General features: G+C 41.5%; 1 protein-coding gene across 3 annotated transcripts in view; it reads right to left on the bottom strand.

Annotated features, from left to right (window-relative positions):
* NR4A1 (nuclear receptor subfamily 4 group A member 1) overlaps positions 1 to 27,188 on the bottom strand; it is a 67,422-nt gene that overhangs the window by 13,056 nt on the left and 27,178 nt on the right. Inside the window, exon 1 of one of the 3 annotated variants that reach the window (XM_089679193.1) lies at positions 109 to 265. The exons of 1 other annotated variant lie outside the window; for it this stretch is intronic. Coding sequence is in view for 1 of the 2 variants with exons in the window: in XM_089679190.1 (XP_089535316.1) it covers positions 46 to 55 (10 nt within the window). In the remaining variant the exon portion in view is untranslated. Of the gene's footprint in view, positions 1 to 45; positions 66 to 108; positions 266 to 27,188 lie in introns of those variants that run through there. One more of the 3 variants, XM_089679190.1, reaches the window with a different exon arrangement.

Below are 27,188 nucleotides of genomic sequence, written 5' to 3'. Positions count from 1 at the left end.
CCTCATCCTACACCCATCAGATCGCCAATCGCACTCAATGCAAACCTGAGCACATCGCAGTGACAGCGGGGAGGCGATGGCTGTGCCCGGTGACAGGTGGTGACATACCAGTTGCGTGTGCTGGATGTCCCCGGAGCGGGCTGTCCGCGGGGTGTTGCAGTGTGATGGTGCCCGGGCTCTGCCAGCTCTCCCTCTCAGTTCTCCCCGCAGCTTGCACAGCTTACTGAGCTCCTACTTCTCCATCCACATTCTATTAAAGCCTCTGTGACGCACTTGTAGGCGTGGCCCATACACAGGGGGGTGTATGACGCACGTGGGTGATTCTGCTCCGCTCTCCATACAAGGCTGGAGGAGGCGTGGTTTTTCCGGCTCAGCGTAGCCTGGAATGTATGCGGTGACGCACGCTGTTTCCTATGACGCAGGCCGCATTGTTTGATCTATTAATAGCCCGCCTGCTATTATTAGCCGCCGCGGCTGGAGGGACACGGCCCTGAAATAGCAGCCAGGGGAGGGGAGACCCCGAATGGACGTCATCACACGTCGGATATAGCACGGCCGGGAGGCTTCCCTGGGATTCTCGGCATATTTACGGCTGGACGGATTCCATAGGCAGAGTGTTTCTACAGATCAGACAGGGAAAGTGGAGCTGGGCTGGCATGTGCCGGTGATGTCAGAGACACACGGGGAAGGTGAATGGAACCGTTCCATCAGCCGCCGTTATTCTAGGATGGGGAAGTCGGCACAGAGCACACAGTGGAGTTGCTTTACTAAGACTGGAGAATGCAAAATCTAGTGTGGCCGTGCATGGTATCCAATCAGCTTCTACCATCAGCTTGTTCACTTACACCCCGGTCACATGGAGTGCGATTTACAAAGCGTATGCTAAGTCACACCCTATTGTCCGCAATTAGAGCAGTCAAATTGGTGCGGTTCTGACAAAGTAGTACATGCAATACTGTTGATGCAATTTGTATAGACATCTGGATGTCTTACAAATTGCACCTGAAAACAGCATGTCCCCTGACTTTGAAATCGAGCAACTTCACCGTAAGTCGCATGGTTTCAAAGTCGGGCTTGATGGGACTGGGGTGTTAAAGTGCTTGAAAAGGTGGAAGGCTTTTTACTTTCAGGCATTCTATGCCTAAAGGTGAAAAACTGTGTGCAGCAGCAGCAGCCCCCCTCTAATACTCACCTAAGCCCCCTCTCGAGATGCAGCGATGTGAACTGGAGTGTCGGCCATCCTGGGACTCCCTCTCATCATTGGCTGAGACAGCAAGCGGAAGCCATCAACTCCCGCTACTGTCAATCACAGCCAGTCAGCCAATGAGGAGAGAGGGTGAGGCTAAGCCATGGCTTCGTGTGTGAATGGACACACAAGCAGCGGGTGCCCCCATAGCAAGCCGTTTGCTTTGGGGGAACTCAACAGACAGGAGAGCCTGTGGGGGACCCAAGAACAGGATCTAGGCTACTCTGTGCAAAACCACTGCACACAGTAGACAAGTATAAACACATTTGTTATTTAAAAAAAAAAAAAAAAAAAAACCTTTAGAATCACTTTAAGCTTTGGCAATAAAACCTGGAAGCCAATTGGTTTCTATGTAGAGTTGACCAGATTTTGCACTCTCCAGCTTTAGTAAATAGTGTTACTAAAAGTGTCTGTACTACTGATCGGGGGGGGGTTCCCCCTGGACGAGGGTGAGCACAGTTTTCCGGAGGATCAGAGAAGTGGGTAATTTAGCTATTCCCTGAGCCCCTGGACAAAATGAGCACTTAAACCATGCAGTGCGGGCACAGCTTCAAATACTATTTGTAACCAGAGTTCTGCTTTAACATTAAAGCATTTAAACATGCCTATAAGTAATTTGAAAAACACAGGTGCATTTTTTTTATTGCTGCTTTTTCTCGTCAGGAGAAAGGCACCCAAAAGGGGCTAATGTGCATGAGGCCTGCAGGAGATGTATGTGGTAGATCACAAAAGAAAAAAAACCCACACGTTCACTTCTGTGCTGCAGCTGTCCCAAATTGGCTCTCGAAGACTGAGAACAGACTGATCACATAGCTGTTGATCACTCAGCTCTCAGTCTTTTCAGAGTGAAGAGCAGTGACAGTCACAGGGGAGAAAAGGTAAATGTGACACACAGAAGTATGACCAAGGAGGAAAAAAAGCTTTGCCCACACCTTAATGCACAGATCAGAATTTGAGATGCAACCACACACTGGCAGTTTTAATGTGCACAGGGATGATATATATATATATATATTATGACACAATCAAGTATCGGTGTGGTCTGTATACAAATGTACCTAGAAACACTTATTTTAAGGCACAGTGTGCAGGTAGACCAGCAGGGGAGGGAAGACAGGCAAATGGACATGGTTTGGTTCAACCGTACCCAGTGTGAGTGCACTGTCACCCTTCTGAAGTAAGGCTGATTGGCTGCTTTGGGTTACTACACTTAAAACTGAAATCCGGGGAAAACAAAAATACTCCCTTGCCGGGGTGCTGCCCCAGGCACTGCAAGAGTTAAAAGCTCATTTAGGTCTAGGGTACTGGAACTGTTTTACTTACTTGGTCTCTAGAAGGCTCCCTCCACCTCTTCTGCCCTACAATCCAGTGTTCACATGCCCTCTCATATCAAGTACAATGCAGGGATCATATCCCTACATTGGGCATGAGGACACTGAGGGACTGTGCACAGGTCAGAGCTGCTTACTGTTTTTTTTTCTTTTTGTAAACTAACCGTAGTTATTTAACTTGGTAAAGATTCCAGCTTTCAGGATAACTCACACCTCTTCAAGCTTTATACATTTATGAAAATGGTTCTGAAACCTACATATTTATATAGAAAGGAACAATTAAAAAAAAAAAACACAAACATTTAAAGCATACAACTGTTTTTTTCTTGACACATGAACACACCAGTCAGTGCTGGCATCCATTGCCTGCCAGTACTGATCAGATACCAGCATGCCCATTTGGCTGTCTTCTGTCGGACAGGTGGGTGTACACATGGGCCGAGAATCAGCCTGGTTCTATTAAACTGACCAATATTCAGCCTGTATATACGGGACTTAAGCTAGCCAATACGTTTCACTTGGGGGTCTATTTATAGTAAGAACATTTTTTTTAAGTGTGCAAATGTTTTAGCATGCATGCAAAAGTTACAAATAATTCCTGTGATTACAATATGTGTAAAATGTCTGTTTCTGTTTGTTGCCTTTTGCCAGGCAGATGTAACATTCCTTGACATTCATTCCCAAGAATGAATAGCCTTAAGAACTTTCAACAAATAGAGAAAATAGCTTGGCAGGTTAAGAACATTCTATGAGAAGGGGAAGATATCTGCTGAGAAAGTGGAGATTCCTGTGCTTACCACTGACAGTATAATGCAGCCTTTCTCAAGCACAGGTGCCCAGGCACTCTGAGGTTTCTTCAGGGGTTCCTTGGAAAAATGTCTAAAAAAAAATTGCCCAAAACTTGTATACAAGCCAGCAGGTGGAACAAGCCTGCCTTTTAGGTACACAAAGCCACAGGTTTTCATTGTGAACCATTATGACCTTCTAGCCGCCAGCAACCTGACAAACAACGACATCAGATAAGGAGGATGTCAGCTGCCTGCACAGCACCCTAGTTTGACTCTCCCCTGCCCCTCTCTATCAGTGCTGGGGTCACATTAGCTGAGTGAGGGAGAAGAGAAACAACGGAATACTAGTTAGTACCAGTGTGCAGAAGTGTATTTGCTTTGGAAGAATAAATCACCTCTAATGTTGGGTGTTGCTGTGTTATATAAAACTATTGGAATAGTTTTTCACATTTTAGAATGGGGTGCCTCCAGACTATCCATAATTTTAAAGGGTGCCTCGACATTGTCCACAATTTTATAGGGTGCCTTGACTGGAAAAAAAAAAAAAAAAAAGGTTGAGAAACACTGCTCTAATGAATCAGCTACTGCAGAGAGTGAACTGCTATACAGAATTGATAGTGCTCCGGAGACAGAACTCTGTTGATTACCTTTGGTAAGCTAAGACAGTTGTGTCCTGCAACATTGTGTCACTGTAGAACAGTTCATTTTGCAGTAGGCGATTTATTACACAAAAATTTGCTACATTGCATCTGAGCACCACAAATCAAAAAAGCTATTATTGTTATACAGGATTTATATAGTGCCAACAAATTACGCAGTGCTTTACAACACAAGGGCAGACAGTACAATTACAATACAATTTAATACAGGAGGAATCAGAGAGCCCTGCTTGTTGGAGCTCACAATCTATTTAATTCATTTTTAATATTCAAAGCAAACTCCCCCATCCACCCATGTCTCCATGCTTTATCTTGCTGAGAAATCCCTTTAACCACTTCAATACCAGACACTTTTACCCCCTTCCTGCCCAGGCCAATTTTCAGCTTTCAGCACGCTCACACTTTGAATGACAATTGCGCGGTCATGCAACACTGTACCCAAACTAAAATGTTTTCATTTTGCTCACACAACTAGAGCTTTCTTTTGGTGGTATTTGATCACCCCTGGGGTTTTTATTTTTTGCTAAAATTAACAAAAAAAGACCGAAAATTTAGAAAAAAAAATCCCACGTTTTTCTTTGATTCTGTTATAAAAGTTTGCAAATAAATAATTCATAGATTTAGGCCAAGATGTATTCTGCTACATGCTACATTTCTTTGTTGAAAATAACCCAAATCAGTATTTATTAGTCTGTAGGAAAGTTATAGAGTTCACAAACTATGGTATATATCTGAATATTGATCAGTCCTGAAGTACTGACAGCCAATCTAATTTCTTGAGGCCCAAAAATGTCAAATCAGTACAGATATCCCCCAAATGACCCCTTTTTGCAAAGTAGACAGTCCGACATATTTCATAAGAGGCATGGCAAGTTTTTTGAAGAAATTAAAAAAATTTACACTTTTTTTTTTTTTACATAGTGCAGTACAGCGTCAGCATATAACTGGTGTGGCTTTGATCAGGGGCACTGACTGAAAAATACATTTTTTTTTGAACTGTCACCAATCTTTTTTATTAAATTTCTTTTTTTTTAAGATTTGTTTTTCATATTGCACTATGACCAAAGTAGTATGTTACCATAGCAACATTGTACTACTTTGCGGAAGAAATCAGTATTTTTTATTTATTTTTACACAATTTGATTATAGCAAAGAATTTATTTGCTATAAGCAAGCATTTTACTGAATTAAATCGATTCAGTCAGATTTTTTTTCAGGTGTGATTAGCTGTGATTGGCCACGGCTAATCACATGACACAGATGGGCTGTGATTGGCCCAGCCTGTGCTTTTAATCGCTGTGACCATTCACAGCTAGACACCCGTGTATACAATGGATGGCATGAAAGGAAGCCATCCATTGTATACGACTGTCATATGACCTGCTGTGATTGGTCACAGCAGGTCACATGGTAACTGGGCCAGTACACAGATCTGTCATCGGCCGTGTCCGAGGTACACAGCCGGTGACAGATCTCTCCACAGTGCGGCCCTGCGGGCATGCGCAAAGCGCGATCCAGGAAAGATGTCATATGATGCCCTACCAGAGGGACGAAGTGTTCGCCCGGCTGTCATTTGACCATAGGCCAGGCAGCAAGTGCGTAAAAAAAAAAAAAAAACTCTAGCATTTCTGTTGGTGGCTATCTTGTGTAATAACAGATTCATGAAGCATTTACTTCCAGATTAACTCTTTCCCTATAAATAAATAAAAAAAACAAAAAAAACAAACACATTTGAACTGGAAGCAAAGTAGCCTGTTAACATTTGCCCCCATTCACATAAAACAGATAGACATGCAGTTTCACAGAAGGAATAGCATGCCATTTTAAAAAATAAATACACCCATTAGGTCACAATGCAGAGGTCTCCCTCTTGTTTCCTCCCCTGCTCGATATTCTTAGCCTACTCGGGCTATTTCCAATGTTTTTTTAGTTTCTTTGTTGTTAACCCTTCTTGTCAAATATTCCTAGGGCTATTTTCTCTAGGGCTACTTTCACACTGAGGAGTTTTTGAACAGTTTTTGCGTAAAAAAAAAAAAAAAAAGTGCCTGAAATGTGCAAGAAAAATGCTTCTCTATATATGTGAATGTATTTCTATGTATATTTTCATACTGAGGCGTTGCGCTTACGATGCGGTTTAAAAACTCCTGCTTGCAGCATTTTGGGGCATGTTTAATGAAACACCCCAAAAACACCTCTTCCCATTCAAATCAATGTAAATGCCTGAAAACGCCTCTGGGAAGCGTTTTTGGTGCAGTTTTTAAGTCACGTGTCCTTTTAAAAACAGTGCGGTAAAAACACCTATGCGTTTTTTGCGGTGGATCAGTGTGAAAGCAGCCTAATTTTGGAGAATGTTACAATCTCCTTGCAAAATGCAACTTAAAACTGACATTTCATGTATATTACAAACATTGTCATTATTTGCAAATTTCATACAAGATATTCACACTGCAAATTATTTAGCTACAGACTGCTTGACCTCCAAATTTTTCTTAATTGATGGCTGACATGGTACAAAAAACTGCTGCTTTTGTGATCCTTTCCATTACTAGTAGAATTATAACCTAGCAATTAGTCACTCCGTTTGTGGCAGATTACAGACTCATATATAAACAGTTCCATTTCTCACCTCTGCCTCCTCAATTTCTAGCACAAAGTTGTATCGCCTACACCCTCCCCGTAATTCCTATTAATAATCCAGGTATCTGAAAATCTAAATTTTTTTTTTGTTTATAGACTATATGAAAACTTGTATATTTTGTTCAGTGACAAATTAAACTATGAATAAACAAGCACTGTGGCATAATGGAACTTCGTATGTTTTTACAATGAGATTGTGAATGTGGCAGCAGTGCCAGAGCAAAACCTGCTGTAGTTCTCTTTAATGGCAGAATTAAACAATACTGCGTATTGTCTTCTGTTCACATTGCAATATGTGTTTCTTCAGTTGTGTATTAAAGCTGCAGGTGTATAGTGACCCAACAGATCCACCCACTACAGGCTGCCTGCAAAAAATTACAGGAGGGGCAGATACAAGACCAGTCACCCTCCACAAGGAGAGAGGGCAGCAGCAACTGGTCTTTATTACATGAAGCTTCTACAAAGTTTTGCACTGAATTTCTGCATGGATCTGTAAGAAATCAGGATTTTTAATTTAGCCCGGATTCACATACATGCGGTGTAGTACATCACATGCGATTCGCACAGGAACCGCACCAAATTCCTGAGCAAATCACATGCAATTTGTGCATGGTGTGATTGGAGCCATACATTTTGTATGACTCTAATCGCACCACACCAAAAAGGTGCAGGACCCTTTTTTTGGTCTGCACTAGAAATTCGGATCGCATGGGTATTCACACCTATGTGATCCAATTCTGCACATCGCACCGTGTTTTGCTGACCGATTTCGCGTTGTTAACATACATACCCGCAGCAGTTTGCATGAACGGGGTGCGATTCTGATGCGGTGCACAATTCGCACAGAAAACGCAAATTCTGGACTGCATCAGTGTGAACACAGGCTTAAGTGTATTTTTTTTTTTTTATTGGTGTACATCACAGGACACAGGGCATGGAAGGGGAAACTCTAGCTTGTAACCTCTGGGCACAAGGCTGCAGACCCAGTTGTCTGAATTTCTAAGTCCAGGCAGACAGGTGCCACTACACTGTGAGTAGTTCCTTCTGGAACTGGAAGACTTGGGAGGTTCAGTTTTTTCTCTCTCTGAAACTGTGAAGTAGGCTTCTGCTTAGAGCTCAAGCCTCATTGCTTCCAATTCTTGGATTCCAAAGGTTTTGCAGGTTTCTGACCTGATATCTTCTCCAGGTGAGCCTAATCAGCATACATCATTTCTTGTAAATGAGGGTGCACAGGAAAGAAATTGGGATCTTTTGGTGGCTACCAGGACCTAAAACCAGTGACTTTAGGGGAAGGGAGTTGCAGTATTGGCAACTAAGGCTAGTGCATACTACATCCAGCAGAACTGTGGTATTCTGGGTCTGAGACAGCCCTGGATCCTGAGATGCCTTTGGGTGAACTCATCCACTGTGCATTCCTGATCCTCAAAAGTGTCCACCTCCTTTCTCATCCTGGGGAATTTTCTCCAAAGGGGTGGAGGGGAAGGTGAGCACCTACATTTGCATGCCACGTTTCAAGCCAGTGAGAACCCCTCAGGGCTTATCATGCAGCCCACATGGCTGCAAAAAAATTCTTCCCTTGAAGTAGAGGAAATTGATAATTGTGCCTGGATAAAGGGCATGGATTCAAAGCTAATCTGACCCATTGGGGAGCCACTGCAGGGTGTCTTTCCTACCTGATAGTGGACCTTTGAGCCCTCCATCTCTCAGCTTTGTGAAGCCATGGCTTTCCAAGGGTTAAAAATGGTCTGTGAACCCAGAGTGAAGCAGTCACCAAGGCGAGAGGGGTGTCAGCCTAAGGCAGCCCATAGATGAGTCAGTTTTTTCATTCAGCCAATGGGTTGAATGAGAAAAAGTAACGAGTCCATTAATCACTCGGTCAATTTGGATGGGTGAATCCTCCTGCTGTGTTGTATTCGGACAGTGGGGGGACTTCCCCAATGTCAGAATATACTGATCAGCATTTGCAGGCACTCACTAGCCCAACCGCAGGGCCCACAGGCCCAACCTTCACCCACCACAGCAGGTGTACCTCATAGGATCTTTAGGGATTTAACTTCTCTCCAGAGGGATTACCGCTCTAGACATGTAGAGCACCCTGCCGTTGAGTTCATTAGATAAACTGTACCCTGAAGATCACCGTCCACAGGATGCAGCACTGACCCATTTACAATACTGATCCAGATAAAGTCTACATATTTCCCATCAGTGGTGTCAGGAACAGGCCAAGATATATGGAATTCCAAGCCCATGAAAGAGATCTTCAGAGAGACACAAGGGGACACATCCATCACCTAAGCACACTAGCTAAAATCTTAGACTTGGCTGAACTGGGATGGGTTATGCTTGGGCTGGGATTCCAGCCTTTTTGGCCACTGTTCATTCACCTGAAGGCAGCAGCATGCCCAAAGTAGAGTAAGGCCAACACATCATAGGGGTGTGTCTTAACGTGGGGACTATGTTGGAAGCAACTGCTTTGATTAAACTTCATGGTGATTCTTTATGGAAGTACGGCTTTGTCCTTAACTTCTACCATATGGACCGAGTAAGATGAGCTCCTAAAGCCAGCACCCAGTGCAGATGGGGACTAGACTTGGCTGAACTGGTACGGGTTATGCTTGGGCTGGGATTCCTGCTTTGTTTTTGGCCACTGTCCATTCACCTGAAGGCAGCAGCATACCCAATGTAGAGTAAGGGCAACACATCATAGGGGTGTGTCTTAAGGTGGGGACTATGTTGGAAGCCAACTGCTTTGATTAAACGTCATGAGGATTCTTTATGGAAGTGCATCTTTGTCCTTCATTTCTACCATATGGGCTGAGCAGGATGAGCTCCTAAATCCAGCACCTAGTGCGGATGGGGACTAGACTTGGCTGAACTGGTTTGGGTTATGCTTGGGCTGGGATTACTACTTTGTTTTTGGCCACTGTCCATTCACCTGAAGGCAGCAGCATACCCAAAGTAGAGTAAGGCCGACATATCATAGGGGTGTGTCTTAAGGTGCGGACTATTTGGAAGCCAACTGCTTTGGTTAAACTTCATGGTGATTCTTTATGGAAGTATGGATTTGTCCTTCATTTCTACAATATGGACTGAGCAGGATGAGCTCCTAAAGCCAGCACCCAGTGCGGATGGGGACTAGACTTGGCTCAACTAGGATGGGTTATACTTGGGCTGGAATTCCTGATATTTTTGGCCACTGTCCAAAGCCAGCACCCAGTGCAGACAGGGACCAGAGGAATATGCTGGAAGTGTCGCTTTTGTCCTTCATTTCTACCATATGGGCCGAGCAGGATGAGCTCCTAAAGGCAGCACACAGTGGAGACAGGGAACAAGAGGAATTAGCTTGGGACAGGAGTGGTGCAGTCTTTTCTTTGTGTCTACAGTACATGTGTCAAACTGGCGGCCCTCTAGCTGTTGCAGAACTACAAGCCCCAAAAGCCATTGCAAGACTGCCAGTTACAAGCATGACTCCCACAGGCAGAAACATGATGGACTTGTAATTCTGCAATGGAGGGCCACCAGCTTGACATCCCTAGTCTGCAGCATAACCCAAGTAGTCATGAATATTAACTCTTCTGTGTCCTGTGATGTACGATTAAGAAATACAGGAAGCACACCAAGGTGCAAGTAAAAATTCACATTTGTATGTAGACATTATCGGCTTATTCGGATGTTAGCTTTACTGTTTGGGTGGCCTAATCTGTGTGTGTGACTAATTAAAATCAAGTAAAAAAAAAAAAAAAAAAAAAAAAAAAAAAAAAGGACCGTAATGGCGATCATTTTGTATCTATGCACACATGCCAGGATTTAATAAAAATAGAGATTTATCAGGGTTGTTAAAAAAAAAAAAAAAAAAAAGTATGTATTTTCCATACTATCATATACCTCCTTTCATTTTCAAATCTGCACTAGAAGAATGACAGCTGGAATCTGATATCTTGCTATGGGCAACAAAATGTACTCCCTGCCTTCATTTTCACTAAATCCACCTTAATGTCATTATCAGGAAACCTTTTTCATTCTTATCTGGACCCACTGTTATCCTGAGAGGTTTTTTTATTAATGTGCTAAAGTCTGCCAAAGATTCTAGGAAAATACTGTATGCACACTTTGCTTTAAACCAGCCAGCCAGCTTTACAGAGGCCTTTAACACAGCACCACAGCAACCTACCCTTGCCGGAACTATTGACCCAGGCATTTTTAGAAACGTGCTCATGCTGGTTACCATGACAGCCGCCAAGAAGGGGCGAGCAGAGTTGTAAAATAGGCTGCTAGGAAGGGAAGGCATAAACCACAGGTTCTTTGTTTTAAGATACTTTCAGTAACCACAATTGGTGTTATTAAATATTATCACAGATCAATGGTAAATAACTCTTCAGTATAGAAATTTAGATTTTACTTTTTACTGTAAGTAGCCATGCTGCCCAAGTATTATTTATTGCCAGCACTCCATATCCTAAACCTATTATCTAATCACTTGTTTAAAGTGTTTCTAAACCCAGGACCCTGCATTCACTATATCTGGTCTCCCACAGTACATAATACATGGAAATGAAATTATTGTAGTAAATATAAACTGCTAAATACCTTTATATAGCAGTCTTATGACTTCTATCAGTGTATCGCCAAGCACTGGTTAAATGTTGGAGTTTTCACTCTCCCCTGATTATCCTAGGAGGCTACATAACCCCTGACCCTCTGTCTGGATAGTGCCGATTGGCCCTGTGCTGATCACATGCACTCTCCCAAGAAAAAATAAATCTCTAGCAATACACACCAAACTGAGCAAGTGCGGCTTGCCTCCAAGGATCTGTTCTATCAGCAGATGGATTGAGGACAGTAGAAGGGGAGGATCAGAGAAGACAGGATCAAACATCCTTTTTACGCAAAGTGAAGGATTAACCCCTTAGGTTCCACAGTGAGCAGAACTAGCATGCTTTTTACTGTTGTGGGTTTAGTAACACTTAAACCGCTCAGTGTATATTACCCTAAAAAGGTATTTTTTTATATTTGTGTGTTTATCCGTTTTATATCTGTCTAATGCTCACCCCACACACTGCAATCTGATTGTACAATCTTTAACTGTACCAAGAACTATATAATACAAGGGCCTGTTTCATTGGATACAAACCTGATTGGTTATATTAGGGAGGTGGTAAGGTTTAGGGATGCAAAAACACCCCTTTCAACCGCTGGCCAAAATGAAAAAAAAAAGAAAAAAGCAATGATACAGGCGCGAAAAAACTCTGCCCCTTGCCGCCGCTTGGTAGTTCTCAGCCTTCCTTGAGAAACCATCGATCCCGGCACTGGGCATAGAGACGAGTGAAGGAAAAATGGCCGCCACTCATCTCTATGCCCTTGGAGGACTGGAGCAATGTCACTTCCCGTTCCGGCCATAATTTTTTTTTTCTTTCAAGCACTAGATCAATGCTGTTTTTGATCTAATGTTTTACATTGCAGAGGAGAGATGTGGGGTCTTATTGACACCATATCTCTCCATAAAGAGGACCTGTCACTAGTTATTTCTATCACAAGGGATGTATGCATTTCTTGTGATAAGAATAAAAGTGATTACATTTTTTGTTAAAGGGACAGTGCAAACCCCCCCCCCCCCCTAAAAAAAATGAATAAAAAAAATAAAAAGTTTAAAGTGCCCACGCCCCCCCCCCCCCGTGCGCACATAGTGGTGAATGCATTCATAGGCCATGCCCACGTATGTAAATGGTGTTCAAACCACACACGTGAGGTATCACCACGAACGTCGGAGCAAGAGCAATAATTCTCACACTAGACCTCCTCTAATTTTACACTGCTAACTTGTAGAAATTTTTAAAGCATCACCCATGGAGATTTTTAGGTACCGCAGTTTCACGCCATTCCACGAGCATGCGCAATAGTTTGACATGTTGGGTATCTATTTAATCGCCATAACATCCTCTTTCATATTTTACAAAAAAAATTGGGTATATATGGTTTTTTTTTTTAATCAGTGTATTTTTTCCAAAAAATATATAATAATTTTTAAAAACTGCGCATTTTGGTTTCGGTTTTCGACCAAGTGCATTTTGAATTTTTGGTTTCAATTTCGGCACCAGAATTTTCATTTCGGTGCACCACTAGTAAGGTTACATGGTTTTGGTTAATCTACAGCGGATTGTGCAAAGGTTGTACAGCCAGATTGTAATGTGTATTGTGACTAATCCAGGGGTGTCAAACTGGTGGCCCTCCAGCTGTTGCAGAACTACAAATCCCATCATGCCTCTGCCTGTGGGAGTCATGCCTGTAACTATTAGCCTTGCAATGCCTCATGGGACTTGTAGTTTTCAAACAGCTGGAGGACCAGCAGTTTGACACCCCTGGTCTAATCTATTACATATTCATTCAATACAATTACCTGGTTGATCCTGCCAGTCCCCTTTTTACTTGTCCTATACTGACCATAAAAGTACAGAAGCAGATATGAGCTTGCATGGACAGTTTGCATACAGGGGCTTGCTGTTCACCAGAAAAGGAGGCTGTGATGACGCATGGCGTTCCTGTATCTTCCGCAGTCTGTTTATACCCCACAACCTCCATCCAGCCTTGCCTTAACTGACAGTGGATCCCAGCTGAAGACTCACTGTTATGATGCATTTGTTTAGAACTAAAAGGCAAGTAGGATATTTGACGCACTCCGAGACGGAGTAAGGAGGTAGATACGGCATACAATAGTATGTAATAAAATGCATAGAATTAACGGTGATGGAATTAGGGAAAATAAATCATGAACAGTAGACTGTAATAAATATACAAATAAAATGTCCTTAGAGTCCTAGAGGGAATTCTGATGCACCATGGAGTGGAGGCAGCTGGCCAATAATGAGCTAGAGAGGCCCTGTGGAAGATCAGGAAGAAAGAGGTGGTGCCCTCTAAGTGCAGTATGAAAGCTTTTAATGGATAAAAGTGTAGTAATACAGGCCACTCACAAAGCATAAGTAGGTTTACAATTGTAAATGAATAATCATCCACTGTAGTGAAGGAGTGTGAAGCCTCATCAGGCCTGAATGCACTGAACGCGCGCCAACCCCCACCATCACGTGACCGGAAGTGACATCTCAACTGAGGGAATCCTGGAACTAGGAGGACATGCTGGAAGCCACCAGCACCACCGCCAGATGCCGGTGACCAGCATCCATCCTGAGGCTTCACACTCCGTCACTACAGCAGAGGTTTCTTAATTTACAAGCGCAAACTTACTTATGCTTTGTGAGAGGCCTGTATTACTACACTTGTTATCCATTAAAAGCTTTTATACTGCACTTAGAGGGCGCCGCCTCTTTCTGCCCGATTTGTTTACAACTGCATAGCCTTTTGGAATACAGTGTAAACAGATGGAAAACATATTATCCCATTCTATCTTGCTGTCCAGGATGAAATAGCATACGTGGTAATGGAAGTGATCACAATAGCACCAGTTGTACAGCTCCTAATGTACCCATGATGATGTCTTTTGATACACTGATTTATGAAGGTCGGTGCTCCCTGTGACTGTGTGCAGGCTTGTGTTGCTATCTGTTGATCTGTTATAAAACTAGTCTTGAAACTTTTTGATAGCACCTCATATACATAAACGTTTTCTGTTTTAACCTGAATAGGTTGTTTTACAAGCTGAGGGTTTACACATACTTTATGAACCTTTGTACAGCCCCAAAAATACATACTTTCCCCAAGAGTCAAAATGCACTTTACTGCACCACGCATCTGCAAACAACCTGAGTGTACTTTGCACGTTACCAAAGATGCTGTAAAAATGTTGCCTGCTGGATTATTTTTGAGACACTGCTTGTCGCAGCTCCTCCGTGTGATCAAGCCCTATTGTACACAATGAGCATTAGGAGCTGATTCACACATGTGCGGTGCAGATTGAAGCTCAGGATTCACAGCTAATTGATACAGTAGTTGTTTAGCGGTTCATGTCAGGTTTACATCAGGTTCAGGACAGGATTAGCTCAGGATCTTATCCTGTTCACACATGTGCGGTTTAGAAACAGTTCCCATTGCAATCAATAGCCTGTAATCCGCACCTGAACCGGGCCACACTGCTCAGAAATCAGACAGGACTCTTTTTCAAAACCGCACTGAATCCACACCGTTAGTGCACCAGACATATGTGAACAGGCACCATAGAAAGCAATGTTTTTCACGTCATGCAGATTGGATGCATGAACGGACACAATTTGTCAAAAGTGAAAAAAAAAAAAAAACACACATTTTTGGAAATACAGGCGTACCTCGGTTTACGAATTTAATTCGTTTTGCGAAAAATTCATAAACTGAAACGCGGTTTCCCATAGGAATGTACTGAAAACCAAGTAATCCGTTCCGGAGGTCAGAAAAAAGTTAAAAAAAAAAAAAAGTATTTTATCTCTTTACAAAGTGCACTTTAAAGGCATAAATACTGTACAGGGACACGATTGCAAATTAATTCGTAAATGCATTGAAAACCAATCAATCCATTCCGGAGGTCAGAAAAAAGTCGAAAAAAGTCTTATCTGTTCAAAACTCTTTATAAAGTCCACTTTAAAGGCATAAAGGAACATGATTAAAAAAAAAAAAAATTGTAAATGCACTGAAAGCCAATTAATCTGTTCCGGAGGTCAGAAAAAAGTAAAAAAAAAAAAAAAAAAAAAAAGCCTTCTGTTCAGAGCTCTTTATAAAGTGCACTTTAAAGGCATAGTACTGTACAGGCACATGTAAATGCATTGAAAACTAATTAATCCGTTCGCATTGTGAAAAAAATTCATAAACCGAGGCATTATTTTCAATGGATTTTAATTCATAAACCGATAATTACATGAACCGAGGCGTTCGAGGTACGCCTGTACTTGTAATGTTAACCTTACCTGACAGCACCAACAGGTGTTTTCATGTCTTCATTAGTACATAAAGAATTTACAAAAAGTAAAATGTGTATTTATGTATATAAAATGACCTCAAGGCCCTCTTATTCCACAGTGTGGTTTATGGGTCATTAGTCAGCATAAAGAAAAATCCATATCGCACTTAGTAATTATTCTCCATAATGCTTATGGTCAAGCAGTCAAGCATTAAAGTTAGTAATCAATACAGATAACATCCCACTTACGTCAATAGGAAAACATGACTTGGTTAAGAGATACAGAGATGTGATGTCACTGTCGGAGCCCTTACAATACTTTACTCCATTGACAGTTACTAGGTATTGAGGTGGCATGTGAAAAGAGCAAAAAGCGCAAAAGCCTATCAGCAAAACAAACACCTAAAGATAACTCAGCTCTACTTTAGGCTACGTTCACACCCATGCAGGTTGCGTTTGACCTGTTTCTGCATTGCGTTTTGCACCTGTGTTTTTTCTGCGTTTCTGATGCTTTTTTTTTTTTTACTCTCTTGTTGCTAGGCAGATTTAAAACATCACAAAATGCAGCAAAAACGCACTACATGCTTTTCTGCAGCATTTCCATTGAAGTCTATAGAACCAAAAATGCTAATTTTTGGAGTTAAAAAAAAATCCCTGACCCTTTCAAAAAACGCACCGGGTGAAAAAGCGGAGATATGAACGTGTCCCATAGGAAATCATGTTAAATGGACTGTAGTGCGTTTCTGCAAACCGCTGCGGAAGATGCTTAGGTGTGAACCTAGGGTCAATATGATACCTTTGTTTGTTGTGGATAGAATCAGGAAGGTTTACAACATCTTTCAGCTATTATAACTATCTGTGGCCCCATTGGGACGATTTCTCTCACTTCCTGTTCTGGTGACCAGTGTTGCCCAATTTATAGGGGATCGGTCAGGTTAAAAATATCCTGACTTATTTTAGAGTTGCATGACCCAAAATAAGCATGTAGACAGTGAAGTGTTGGGAAAACTGTTATGTACACGCTTTTTGCATACAAGTGATATAGAGATGAAAACATAAGGATGTTCAGCTGGAGCCTTATTTTAAATTACAAAAGTCAGCAATGGCAGCTCCCATATTTCTGCCCCGATAGGCTCTTTTTAACCGCTTGCCCGCCGCCCTATAGTAGAAATACTGCTACATGGCGGAAGGGCTGCACAAAATCACACACACACATTATATATATATATATATATATATATATATATATATATATATATATATATGCGTGATTTGCATTTCTGGGTAGGGGGCGCACGTGCCACCATTGGCCACTACAGATGTCCATGCCGGCACCCAGCGATTGCCCTCCGCGGTCCACGCCGGCACCCAGCGATTGCCCTCCGCGGTCCACGCCGGCACCCAGCGATTGCCCTCCGCGGTCCACGCCGGCACCCAGCGATTGCCCTCCGCGGTCCACGCCGGCACCCAGCGATTGCCCTCCTCTCCAAGAGGAGAGAGACCTGTGTGTAAACAAACAATACAGATCTCTCTCCTGCCAGCAAGAACATGCTGCTGTGTATTTCTCTGCCTTGTATCAATGATCAGGCTGGAGGTGTAATGGTGTGGGGGAGATTTTCTTGGCACTAGCAAGGTGTACCTAATAAAGTGGCGGATGAGTATGTACAAGAATGTCTATGATACAAGAGAACATCACAATCTCACATTTTATGTAAGTGATACCCACTTGTCCCATCCTTCAGATTATGGACATATATTTTACGAATATTGTAAATGTACAGGGTTTTTTTTTTAATTTCTCCAGACTAATTAAAAATGTGCCTGACCACACTGTTGAATCATGGAAATATAAATTTCTATATTACATCAAATGTAAACCTCTACATGTGGCCAACATGTAGGGTCAGTGAACAATCTGTAGACCCCGGGATCAATGATATTTTCCTGGCCTTGAGGTTATACACCTGTTTGCATACAGGATACTACTGTAGATAAGCAGCCAGCTCTGCAAATAATACATCATGGGATGCGGTGTACTGCTGGCAATAGATTAAGAAGATCTGGATATCCACCAATGCAATGAGACGTGCAAACAGAAATAGGTTGTACACTTTTCCTATTGTTAAAGTCTATTTTTGGAGTTCTCTCTGGGCTCGGTTAAGCAGCTCCACACACATGCGTAATTAATACAACTTTATGGCATGTTTGCGTTGGATTCTTGGAAAAAAGCCCAGGGCTGCTGCTGCTTTTCAGAATGTGATGGTGGTTATTATTATGGACTGCGCTATGCCAGCAACTTTCTGGGATCCCAGCCACAGCCTAAAGAACAATTTAAAATGTGTGTATTAATCATACATCAATACGTTAAAGAATATTATCATCTGCGCAGATGGCATCTTAGAATTGGAGAAATTGTGTTATTTCATTAAAAATTGTTATTGCTGCATACCATTAACCTGTGGTTTATGATTTTATTTAGTGTGCAACACTGGTGATGATGTGCTATGCCAGCTATTCGTACATATAGACAAGAATACACGCAATGATGCCCGAATGCCGACGACTTGACTGCTTGTCTGACGTGGTCTTTCAAGTGGTTATAAACCTCAGACAGGAAATATGAACAAAACATGTCCTTTTATAGTGTGTGCTTATCTCAAGCCAGAGCATTCAGTGTCATTTCTGTCCACTTAAATATGAAAAACCAATGAATAGGTAGGCGCTAAAACAACTGTGCAACAAAATTTTAAATAAATAAATGACATTTTAAATTTTGTTGCACGGTTGTTTAGCACCTACCTATTCATTGGTTTTTCATATTCAAGTGCTTTTCACTTTAGTCCTCATGCACACTGGACGTTTTTACAGCGGCTGTTTTTGGCTTTTGATGTTTTTTCTACAGCCAGTAAACCCCCCAGCATGTTATCCTATGTGTCCATGCACACAGACTGTAATCAGTGTTTATCGGCAGGGACGCTTTTTGGCTGGAACAAAAATCCAGGACTAGTGGGAGCTGTAAAATGCTCTTAATGCTGAAAAACGAAAAACTGGCATTTTTGGACTTTTTTTTACCAAAAAAAATGTAAAAAAAAAACAAAAAAAACACAAACGCGGAAAAACGTGGGAAAATGCGGCAAAACACTGCTAAACGCTAATGCGAAAAAAAAGCTGAAAAACTAAAAATTTTTAACGTGACTTTAGTCAGCTAACGTTACCAGCATTATCAAAATGTCCAATGTCCAAAGTGTGCATTATTATTATTATACAGTATTTATATAACGCCAAAAAGTTTGCTCAGCGCTGTACATTATAGTGGGGGACAGTACATGAGACAATACAGTAACAATACACGAGTGGTTCGAGGGCCCTGCTCCTTGGAGCTTACAATCTAGGAGGGAGGGGATATGGTACAGGAGGAAATGGCTGTGGGGGATGGAGTGGTAGGAGGAGTGGAGGAGATCGGCTGTTCGGTGAGGACGGGGTAGGTTTCCATGAAGAGATGGGTTTTCAGGGTGCGCCGAAAGGTGAGGAGGGTAGGCGACAGTCTGATGGATTAGGGTAGTGAGTTCCAGAGGATGGGGGCAGACCTGGAAAAGTCCTGGAATCGGTCATGTGAGGAGGAGACCAGGGAACTGGAGAGTAGGTCTTGTTTGGAGCGAAGAGTACGGGTTGGGTGGTATTTGGATATTAGGTCGGTGAGGTAAATTGGGGCAGTATTATGAATAGCTTTGTACGTCAATGTTCGTAGTTTGAATTTAATGCGTTGGGCAATCGGAAGCCAGTGAAGGGAATGACAGAAGGGGGTGGCGGATACGGAGCGGTTGGTAAGGTGGATGAGTCTGGCCACTGAGTTCAGGATAGACTGCTAATAGGGAGAGCTGTCAACCCATACAGTCGGTACACTGCGGGCTTAATTTATTTGAGCGCTCAGCATTATGAGCACCACAATTTAATCATATTAATACATTTCTGTCCACTGCCTTGTTCCTCTGCTATCAGCATATGTCACTTTTGATCATTTTTTTTAACACCAAACAAAAAATGGTGACGTGGAGGGCAGTCTGTGATTGACAGCCTCAGCTCTGTTACTGCGAGCTGTGTGAAAGGGGGTGTGTCCCTTCCCTCCAATTAACTCTCAGAGCTCATCTCACTGATGTGACTTCAGCTCCCCGCCCCCTTCTTTTCAGAGCCGAGAGATCCCATGTAAATTCTGCACTTTAAATGGATTTAGGGGATAGATGGCTGTAGATAGACAGGTACAAATTATGTAGGATTTGTTTGATCTCTATGTAAAACTTGAGGCCAGTCCCTTCACTGGGATATCTGTAAGAATTTACAACCACTTTAAAGAAACCCTGTTGCTACAGAAAAATCTTCCCAATTGAGGAATACCTTTAAGAACAATGTAAATATTCACCTTTCCCACTGCCTTCACCCATCCTAAGAAATGGTCTCCTGAGGTTTGTTAGAAAGTTTACTTGCTGGGTCCCCCGCAACTCATACTAGTTCCTCCTGCTGACCTCTACATCATTGGAGGAAAGTGTTGATGATGAGATCCGCAGGAGGAAACCAATGAACACTGCGGGGTAACCAAAAGGTTGGCACTCCCAGAAGTGTTGGTTTCTCAGTGGACCATTTCTCAGGATTGAAGTGGCGTTAAATAGCACTGGGATCAGGAATGGTGAAGATATACAGTCTTCTTTTAAAAAGGTATGCCTTCACTGGCAAAGCTTTCTATAATGAAAGGGTCTCTTTAAAGTGAACTTGTGTGCTTGTTTAAGTTGGGCAAAACAATAGCTTCACTTACATGTTGCCCTCACCAATACTTCTCATCAGTAACCCCACTGCGCCATTCACATAAGGAAAAACAACTGGGTAAAGCACAAGTTCACTTTAATCCCCTGATCCTTGACCTAGCCAATTCCCGTCCGGCCCATGTATAAAAACAGCCGGACGGGAGCAGTGCAGGAGTGGGTGGCTGTTTATAAACATCCTCCCGCTTCCCTGCCTGTACGTGCGGCATCGCTGTACAGGACCTCTGTGTGAGGTCCCGATCATGTGATCACTGATTGGCCAATCAGTGATCACATGAATAGTGGTAAGCAAGATGTCACTTCTGACATCATTGCTTACTACAAGTGAAATCTGTGAATGATCACAGAGGTCACATGGTACAAGACTATTCACAACAGCCTTGTACCATGTGACAAGCTGTGACCAATCACAGCTCACAGTATTTCTCAATGGCTGCAAGAATGCAGCCAGAGAGAAGGAGAAATGATTGCTTTTACAGCCTTTATGGGTGTAAAAGCAATCAGTGTAAAAAAAAAAAAAATTCTTCATCACCCCCAACAAGTAGTACAGTGTCACTATGGTGACACTGTACTGCTAGGGTGACAGTATGTTAAAAACAAAAAAAAACAAATAATATAAAAAAGTAAAAATGTAAAAAAAAAAAAAATAGAAAAATTATAATTTGTGTTTATAAACTAATCTGTTATTTTTTTACTAAAAGATCGCTGAATACATTTTGGCCAAGATTTATGAAGAAAGATTATTATAAGAAAAACACTTTTTTTTTTCAAATGTTTGCACTTTTTCATTTATATAGAAAGAAAATAAAAATACCAGTGCAGAATAAATTCCACCAAAATAAAGTTTTATCTTTCTCAAAAAAATGCTAAAAAATTAATATGGGTACAGTGTTGCATGACCGCGCAATTGTCATTCAAAGTGTGCTAGCACTGAAAGCTGAAAATTGGCCTGGGCAGGAAGGGGGTAAAAGTGTCCGGACTTGAAGTGGTTAAAGTACATACTATCATTACCAGTGCTGAAGTATTGATACCAAAGCCACTTGTTTCAGCTTTCAGAAAATCAATACACCGATTCACTCCCAAGCAAATACAGCATGCATACATGCAAGTTAACAACATATTCACTGGTAGAAAAAGCATATGACAGCAATGGGTCATTTTGATCCAACAGATAATATTAGAGTAAGCTTCAGTTCACATCGGCTGTGTTAAGGGCAGTCCATTCATTTCAATTAGCTGCCCTACCTGCAAGAAACACAGGGATTGGAGTCCCAGACTTTTGTTTTTTTTTTTAAAACTGAACCGCATGGTCCTGCAGCACCATTTAGTTTGGCATGCACATCTAGGGGTGCCATCCGTGAGTCTGCTAGAGCGCAAAGCATATCTCTCCGGCAATTTTCACATCTTCTTGACATGCAGTAAAGTGAACCTATTCAAATTTAGAGTCAACCTGCCGAACTAAACTCCCTCCTAAATATATAATAAGCACCATAAGATGTCAGATGGTACCTTTTTGTAAATGGATTTTCCCCTTTAAAGTGCTGCTAAATCAAAGAAGTTCCTATGCCAACTTTTTGAAAGTTGCTATTTTGCATAATCTTTGAGATATCCAACCCAGCCACATTACAGTGTTCATGTCTGGCAGTAGGGTGCATAGGCACGTGGTGAAAGCATGAGGTGTGCCTACTGTCCAAACTAGCCATAAATTGAGCTATTTTGGGTTTGCCCTAGTATGCTGTGATTTATGGAACTGCGACATAAAGGATCCATCTTGCAATGTCTACTATCCAAGGGCCAACCAGGTATTTGGATTTCCAAGCACATGGTGGATGTTTCACAATATTAGAGACTGCAGACTGTTTTCAGTCTGACTTTATAGGTAGTGAAAAACAGGTCCCCGCAGTTTACTTTAAGGGCTTGATAATACCTTACACATTGTAAGTGCAATTCTTTTAGCAATAAATCCCCTCCCTCCTACATTGTAAGCTCCAAGGAGCAGGGCCCTCCTGTCCCTCTTGTATTGAACTGTATTGTTGCTTATTGTCTCCCGTTATATTGTAAAGCGCTGAGCAAACTGTTGGCGCTATATAAATCCTGTATAATAATAATAATCTTTTGTTTAACAATTTGAATTTTCCGAGCTATATATGATAAAATATCAAACAATGTAAAAAGGAAGCAGCCAGCATAGTATCGCAGGTATCAATACATAGAGCTAATAGAACAAAAAAGTGCAGCGCTACCCTTCAAAAGTACTACTAAACATAAAAGGTAATACATAAAAAATATAGTGTCCAATAATGTGCAAAAAAAATTAAATAAACGTAAAAGTCTTTAGTGATAAAAGTTTAAATAATTTCCAGAACAAATTGTGCTTCCAAAAAAATTATATATATATGTATATATATATATATATATATATAAATGTTTACATCAAAAAAAAAAAAAATGTGAATAAGCGTCTTTGGGATCCACCATCAACAGCACCTCAAAAAATACTGCCTCTTACCAGACTTATGTGAGCCCACAATTAAGTGACGGTCAAGAAAAGCATAGTACGGATACCAAATTAGGATGACAAACTCCGTTACTGCTGACTTTGGGGGGGGGTACGGTCCACTCCATACACTGGATGTAGATATACGCCAATAGGATCCCTCTCTTTTGTACTACACCATTGGAGTGGGCATTGTTCTCCTTTCATTACATGATGTGGTTGGGTATGGAGTAACAACGGAGTGGATACTTTGTGAAACCCTGGTACATGATTGTTGAATGAGTCACATTTGGGGACTCCCAGTACTTACCAGTTGAAGCCCTCTACTGTATTTTCTTTTTATCATCATCACTGGATGTTTCTTTATCACCAGACTTTTTTTATCACTAAATTTTGTTGATTTGCTCACCGGATTTTTCTTTATCACTGAATTTTAATTTATTTTATAGTTTTCAATGGAAGTTGATTTCAGTATATTATGTTTGGGATCGTATTTTTAAATTCTAATTTTTTTATGATTAGTTTAGCACTGACACGTGTGTGCGCCACTTTTCACATTATCACTGTGGGTTTTGTATTAAAGCATGAGGTGTGCCTACTTTCCAAATTAGCCATAAATTGAGGTATTTTGGGTTTGCCCTAGTATGTTGTGATTTATGGAACTGTGACATAAAGGAACCATCTTGCAATGTCTACTATCCAAGGGCCAACCAGGTATTTGGATTTCCAAGCACATGGCGAATGTTTCACAATATTAGAGACTGCAGACTGTTTTCAATCTGACTTTATAAGCAGTGTAAGAGGCTTATGTATTGTGCAATTATGGCAGCCCGTTGTGTAAATACTGTATACGGTTACAAACACTGAAAAAAAAAAAAAAAGCTTTTTTTTAAACTAGCAATACACATTGATAACATAACATTTAACTGATCTTTTTACATGTGTACCATTAAAATATAAAAAGAGCTATAGGTCTTCTTAAATAGTAGCTTTATACAGAGTATAGTTACATACAAAGTTATAAAGAGAACAGGATCATCATAACTTTCAGTTACTTACTGAAAAAAAAAAAAAAAAAAAAAAGGCTCTCAGTGTAGTCAAATACCACTTTGTGGTCAGTGGTGTAATGCTACATAAATTTCCTTATAAGAAATAGTGGCGATCCTTTATTTTTCCTTGTGTTGTAGTACAGTGGAAAATTGTAGTTAAGCAACACACTGACAGAAACAAGATGTGGAGAGGCCCCTGCCTGCAACAATTTACAAGCGGTGGTGTTTTCCCTAACCCCGGTGATAATAGAAGGAGATTCTGGACATTCCTTCCATAAGCTACAACCAGACAGCAAAAAAAGGAAGCAAGGAGAGTGGAACAGAGATTAGAAAAATCCCGTGCGTGGGGGGAAAGACAAAAAGCCTAAAGTCCCTCCAAAAAAATGGAATTTTTTATATTTTTGAATTTTTTGTAGACCATTAAAAAAACTTTTCTTGTTTACCCTTTATGACTAAGAGCATAGCCAGTCTTAGCAGTGTGTAACCTCTGCACTCACAGGGTGCCATTCTGTGCTCAGACACCTACATATGGATTTTCACTTCTTTTAATAATTTAAAGAGTTAATAAATCCACAACAGTAAACTCAGTCTGTATATGTAGTTAAGCATGTTTGTTATACTCACTGTGGAACCTAAGGGGTTAATTAAGCCGACTGATTCTGACTTCTCTGATCCTCCCCTTCTTCCAGTGCCCCCCCCCTCTTATTTCCTTATAAGACAGATTGTGTGGAGTCACTCTGCACATGCTCAGTTTGGTGTGTGTTTTTTTATTTTCTTGGGAGTGTGCATGTGATCAGCACAGGGCCAATCAGCACTGTCCAGACAGAGGTCAGGGGTTCTGCATTCTCCTATAGCAGAAAGAAAACTCCTCTTACAAGCTTTAACATGTGCTCTGCTGGACACTGATAGAAGTCACAAGACTGCTCTAACTGCTCATGAGAAAAAGGTATTTAGTAGTTTATATTTACTAAAATAATTGCATTTCCATGTTGTGTGTACTATGGGAGACCAGATATATTGAATGCAGGGTCCTGGGTTTAGAAACACTTTAAAGTTGGACTCCAGGATAATTGATAACTACATACAGTAATTGAAACACAATTACACTAGGTGCATTGGGACTGCTCTGGGCAAAAGACTAGGAAAAATCCTTGCTTCCTATTGTGTCCATGTTCCAGTGGTGTGTTCAGGAAAATAACTATTGCATGCAGTACTTTTTTTCAATGCAGTGAGTTGCAGTGCAGACTACCATATAATATTGTGAACAAAGTATAAAAAGTGAGCGCTAATCAGTTCAGCGGCTGTACACTCAAGGCAACCAATAAAACCTCAATACAAAATATCACAGAAACAGTGCAGCGCTTTGATTAATAGTCCTTAGTGGTTCTTGATCAGTGAATGTTCCTCAAATGAGAATAGAAGAAATGCCCACTCACCAGAACCACACTTGGTGTAGTGCAGTGAAGATTAATGCCTGGTTCCACTGGAAATATGCATTTCCTATGACCCTGAACCTGTGTGACCCAGAGAGTGACATTCTTCCACGTGCTGATCTGGACATATATTTCTAGTGGAACCAGAGATCCAGACGCATATTTCCAGTGGAACCAGGGATTAATCTTTGTTCACTGCACTACACCAAGTATGGTTCTGGTGAGTGGGCATTTCTTCTATTCTCATTTGAGGAACATTCACTGATCAAGAACCACTAAGGACTATTAATCAAAGCGCTGCACTGTTTCTGTGATACCATATAATATTGCAGCTATCTGAATAGAACTATAACAAAAGTCACATTGCTGTTTGAATAAAGGATATATATTAAACAGAAAAAAAAACCCAAAACAAAAAAGAAAATCGCAGTGTGTCAGGATCGGCACATCAGTCCTGTCAGCGCACACTAGTGGCCATGCAATCTGTGGCTGCCTAGTGTGAACAAGCCTTTACACAAGAACTATTTTACCTAACAAAATATTTGTAGTTGTGTCTAGCCAGGCATGTGAGCGAAGGTATCCCTACCCGATTACATAGCCAGGCTCCAAACCGGTTTGTAAAATTACTCAGCTGCTAAAGGAAAACTCATAAAAAAAAAACCACAGAAGCTGCCATTGCTCACTACTTTCTAAACAATGTAGTTGCCTGGCTGTCCTACTTAGACTCTGGTTTCAAGATTTTGAATCACTGACCTGTTTCTGGTCATTGCTGCACCAGTCCCAGTATTACCAGACCAGTGCAGACTTACTGTGATGCTAGCAACACAGTATTGGTGTCACCAAACCAGTGTAAGCAAGCAACAGTGTTCCCGATTGCTGGATGTTAACGTGAACACAAGATGGCAGTGTTCTGCAGAACAGTGGCATTCACACTTGGTAGAACAGCCCCATGGATATTGTATGCTGAACCGCAGGACTTTGCTAAGGAGCAATGTATCTAAGAACTACATTTCCCAGAGGAGCTGGCGTGTGGGCGGAGGGATATTATATATATAATATATATATATATATATATATATATATATATATATATATATATACACACACACACACACACACACACACACACACACACACACACACACACACACACAAAAAAGCCCGGGAGACCAAGGGGGAGAGTGAGAGGGGAGAGATCTGGTGTGTGCGGACTGCCAGAAGACCAGACCAGGCCACGGAAAGAGAAAGAAGAGAGGCAAAGAGAATCTGCTAATTGCTGACCTTGCCACATTGTCTAGAAAGCTAATATGTCTGCAGATGACCAGACGAAACGCATGAGTGCATGGAGGCCCCTGTGGGAGGAGAAAGACCACCAAAATTCGCCAGATGCCATACCTTGGGTGAGAGTCCCAAGCATTACCAAGGAAAAAGGAACACTGACACTTGCTGCATATTTGTTATTTTCCTGCACACAGCTGCAGACAAAATGGCTGCCACAAGACTTCCGGCAACGTCTGACGTCACTCTCTTTTAAGGAAGTGACGTCAGACGTTGCTGGAAGTATTGCAGCGTCCATTTTGGAAAAGGTCTACTGACCACAAACAATAGGAAGTAGCAGGCTTGGAAGAGATGTTTCATTGCTGCAAATACTCTGCAAATATGTACTAAGAGTGGAAGAGGAGAAATTGGTTTGAGGAAAACTGGGAATTGGTGGACAATACGAAGATATCACCTGTATATATGGGAAAAACCTTGAGAACGTCTGGGACTTTTTGTTGGACATTTTGTGTATTTGGAATTTGAATTTTATGTGGGTCGCTATTGATTATAACTAAGATTTGAGCTTCCTGGGTGGACGT

The sequence above is a fragment of the Staurois parvus genome, unplaced genomic scaffold (assembly GCF_062004578.1).
Source record: "Staurois parvus isolate SC_StPar_1 unplaced genomic scaffold, SC_StPar_1.0 ptg000017l, whole genome shotgun sequence".
Classification (NCBI taxonomy): Eukaryota; Metazoa; Chordata; class Amphibia; order Anura; family Ranidae; genus Staurois; species Staurois parvus.
The sequence above is the reverse complement of the archived record's forward strand: the minus strand, read 5'-3'. Positions and strand labels throughout refer to the sequence as shown.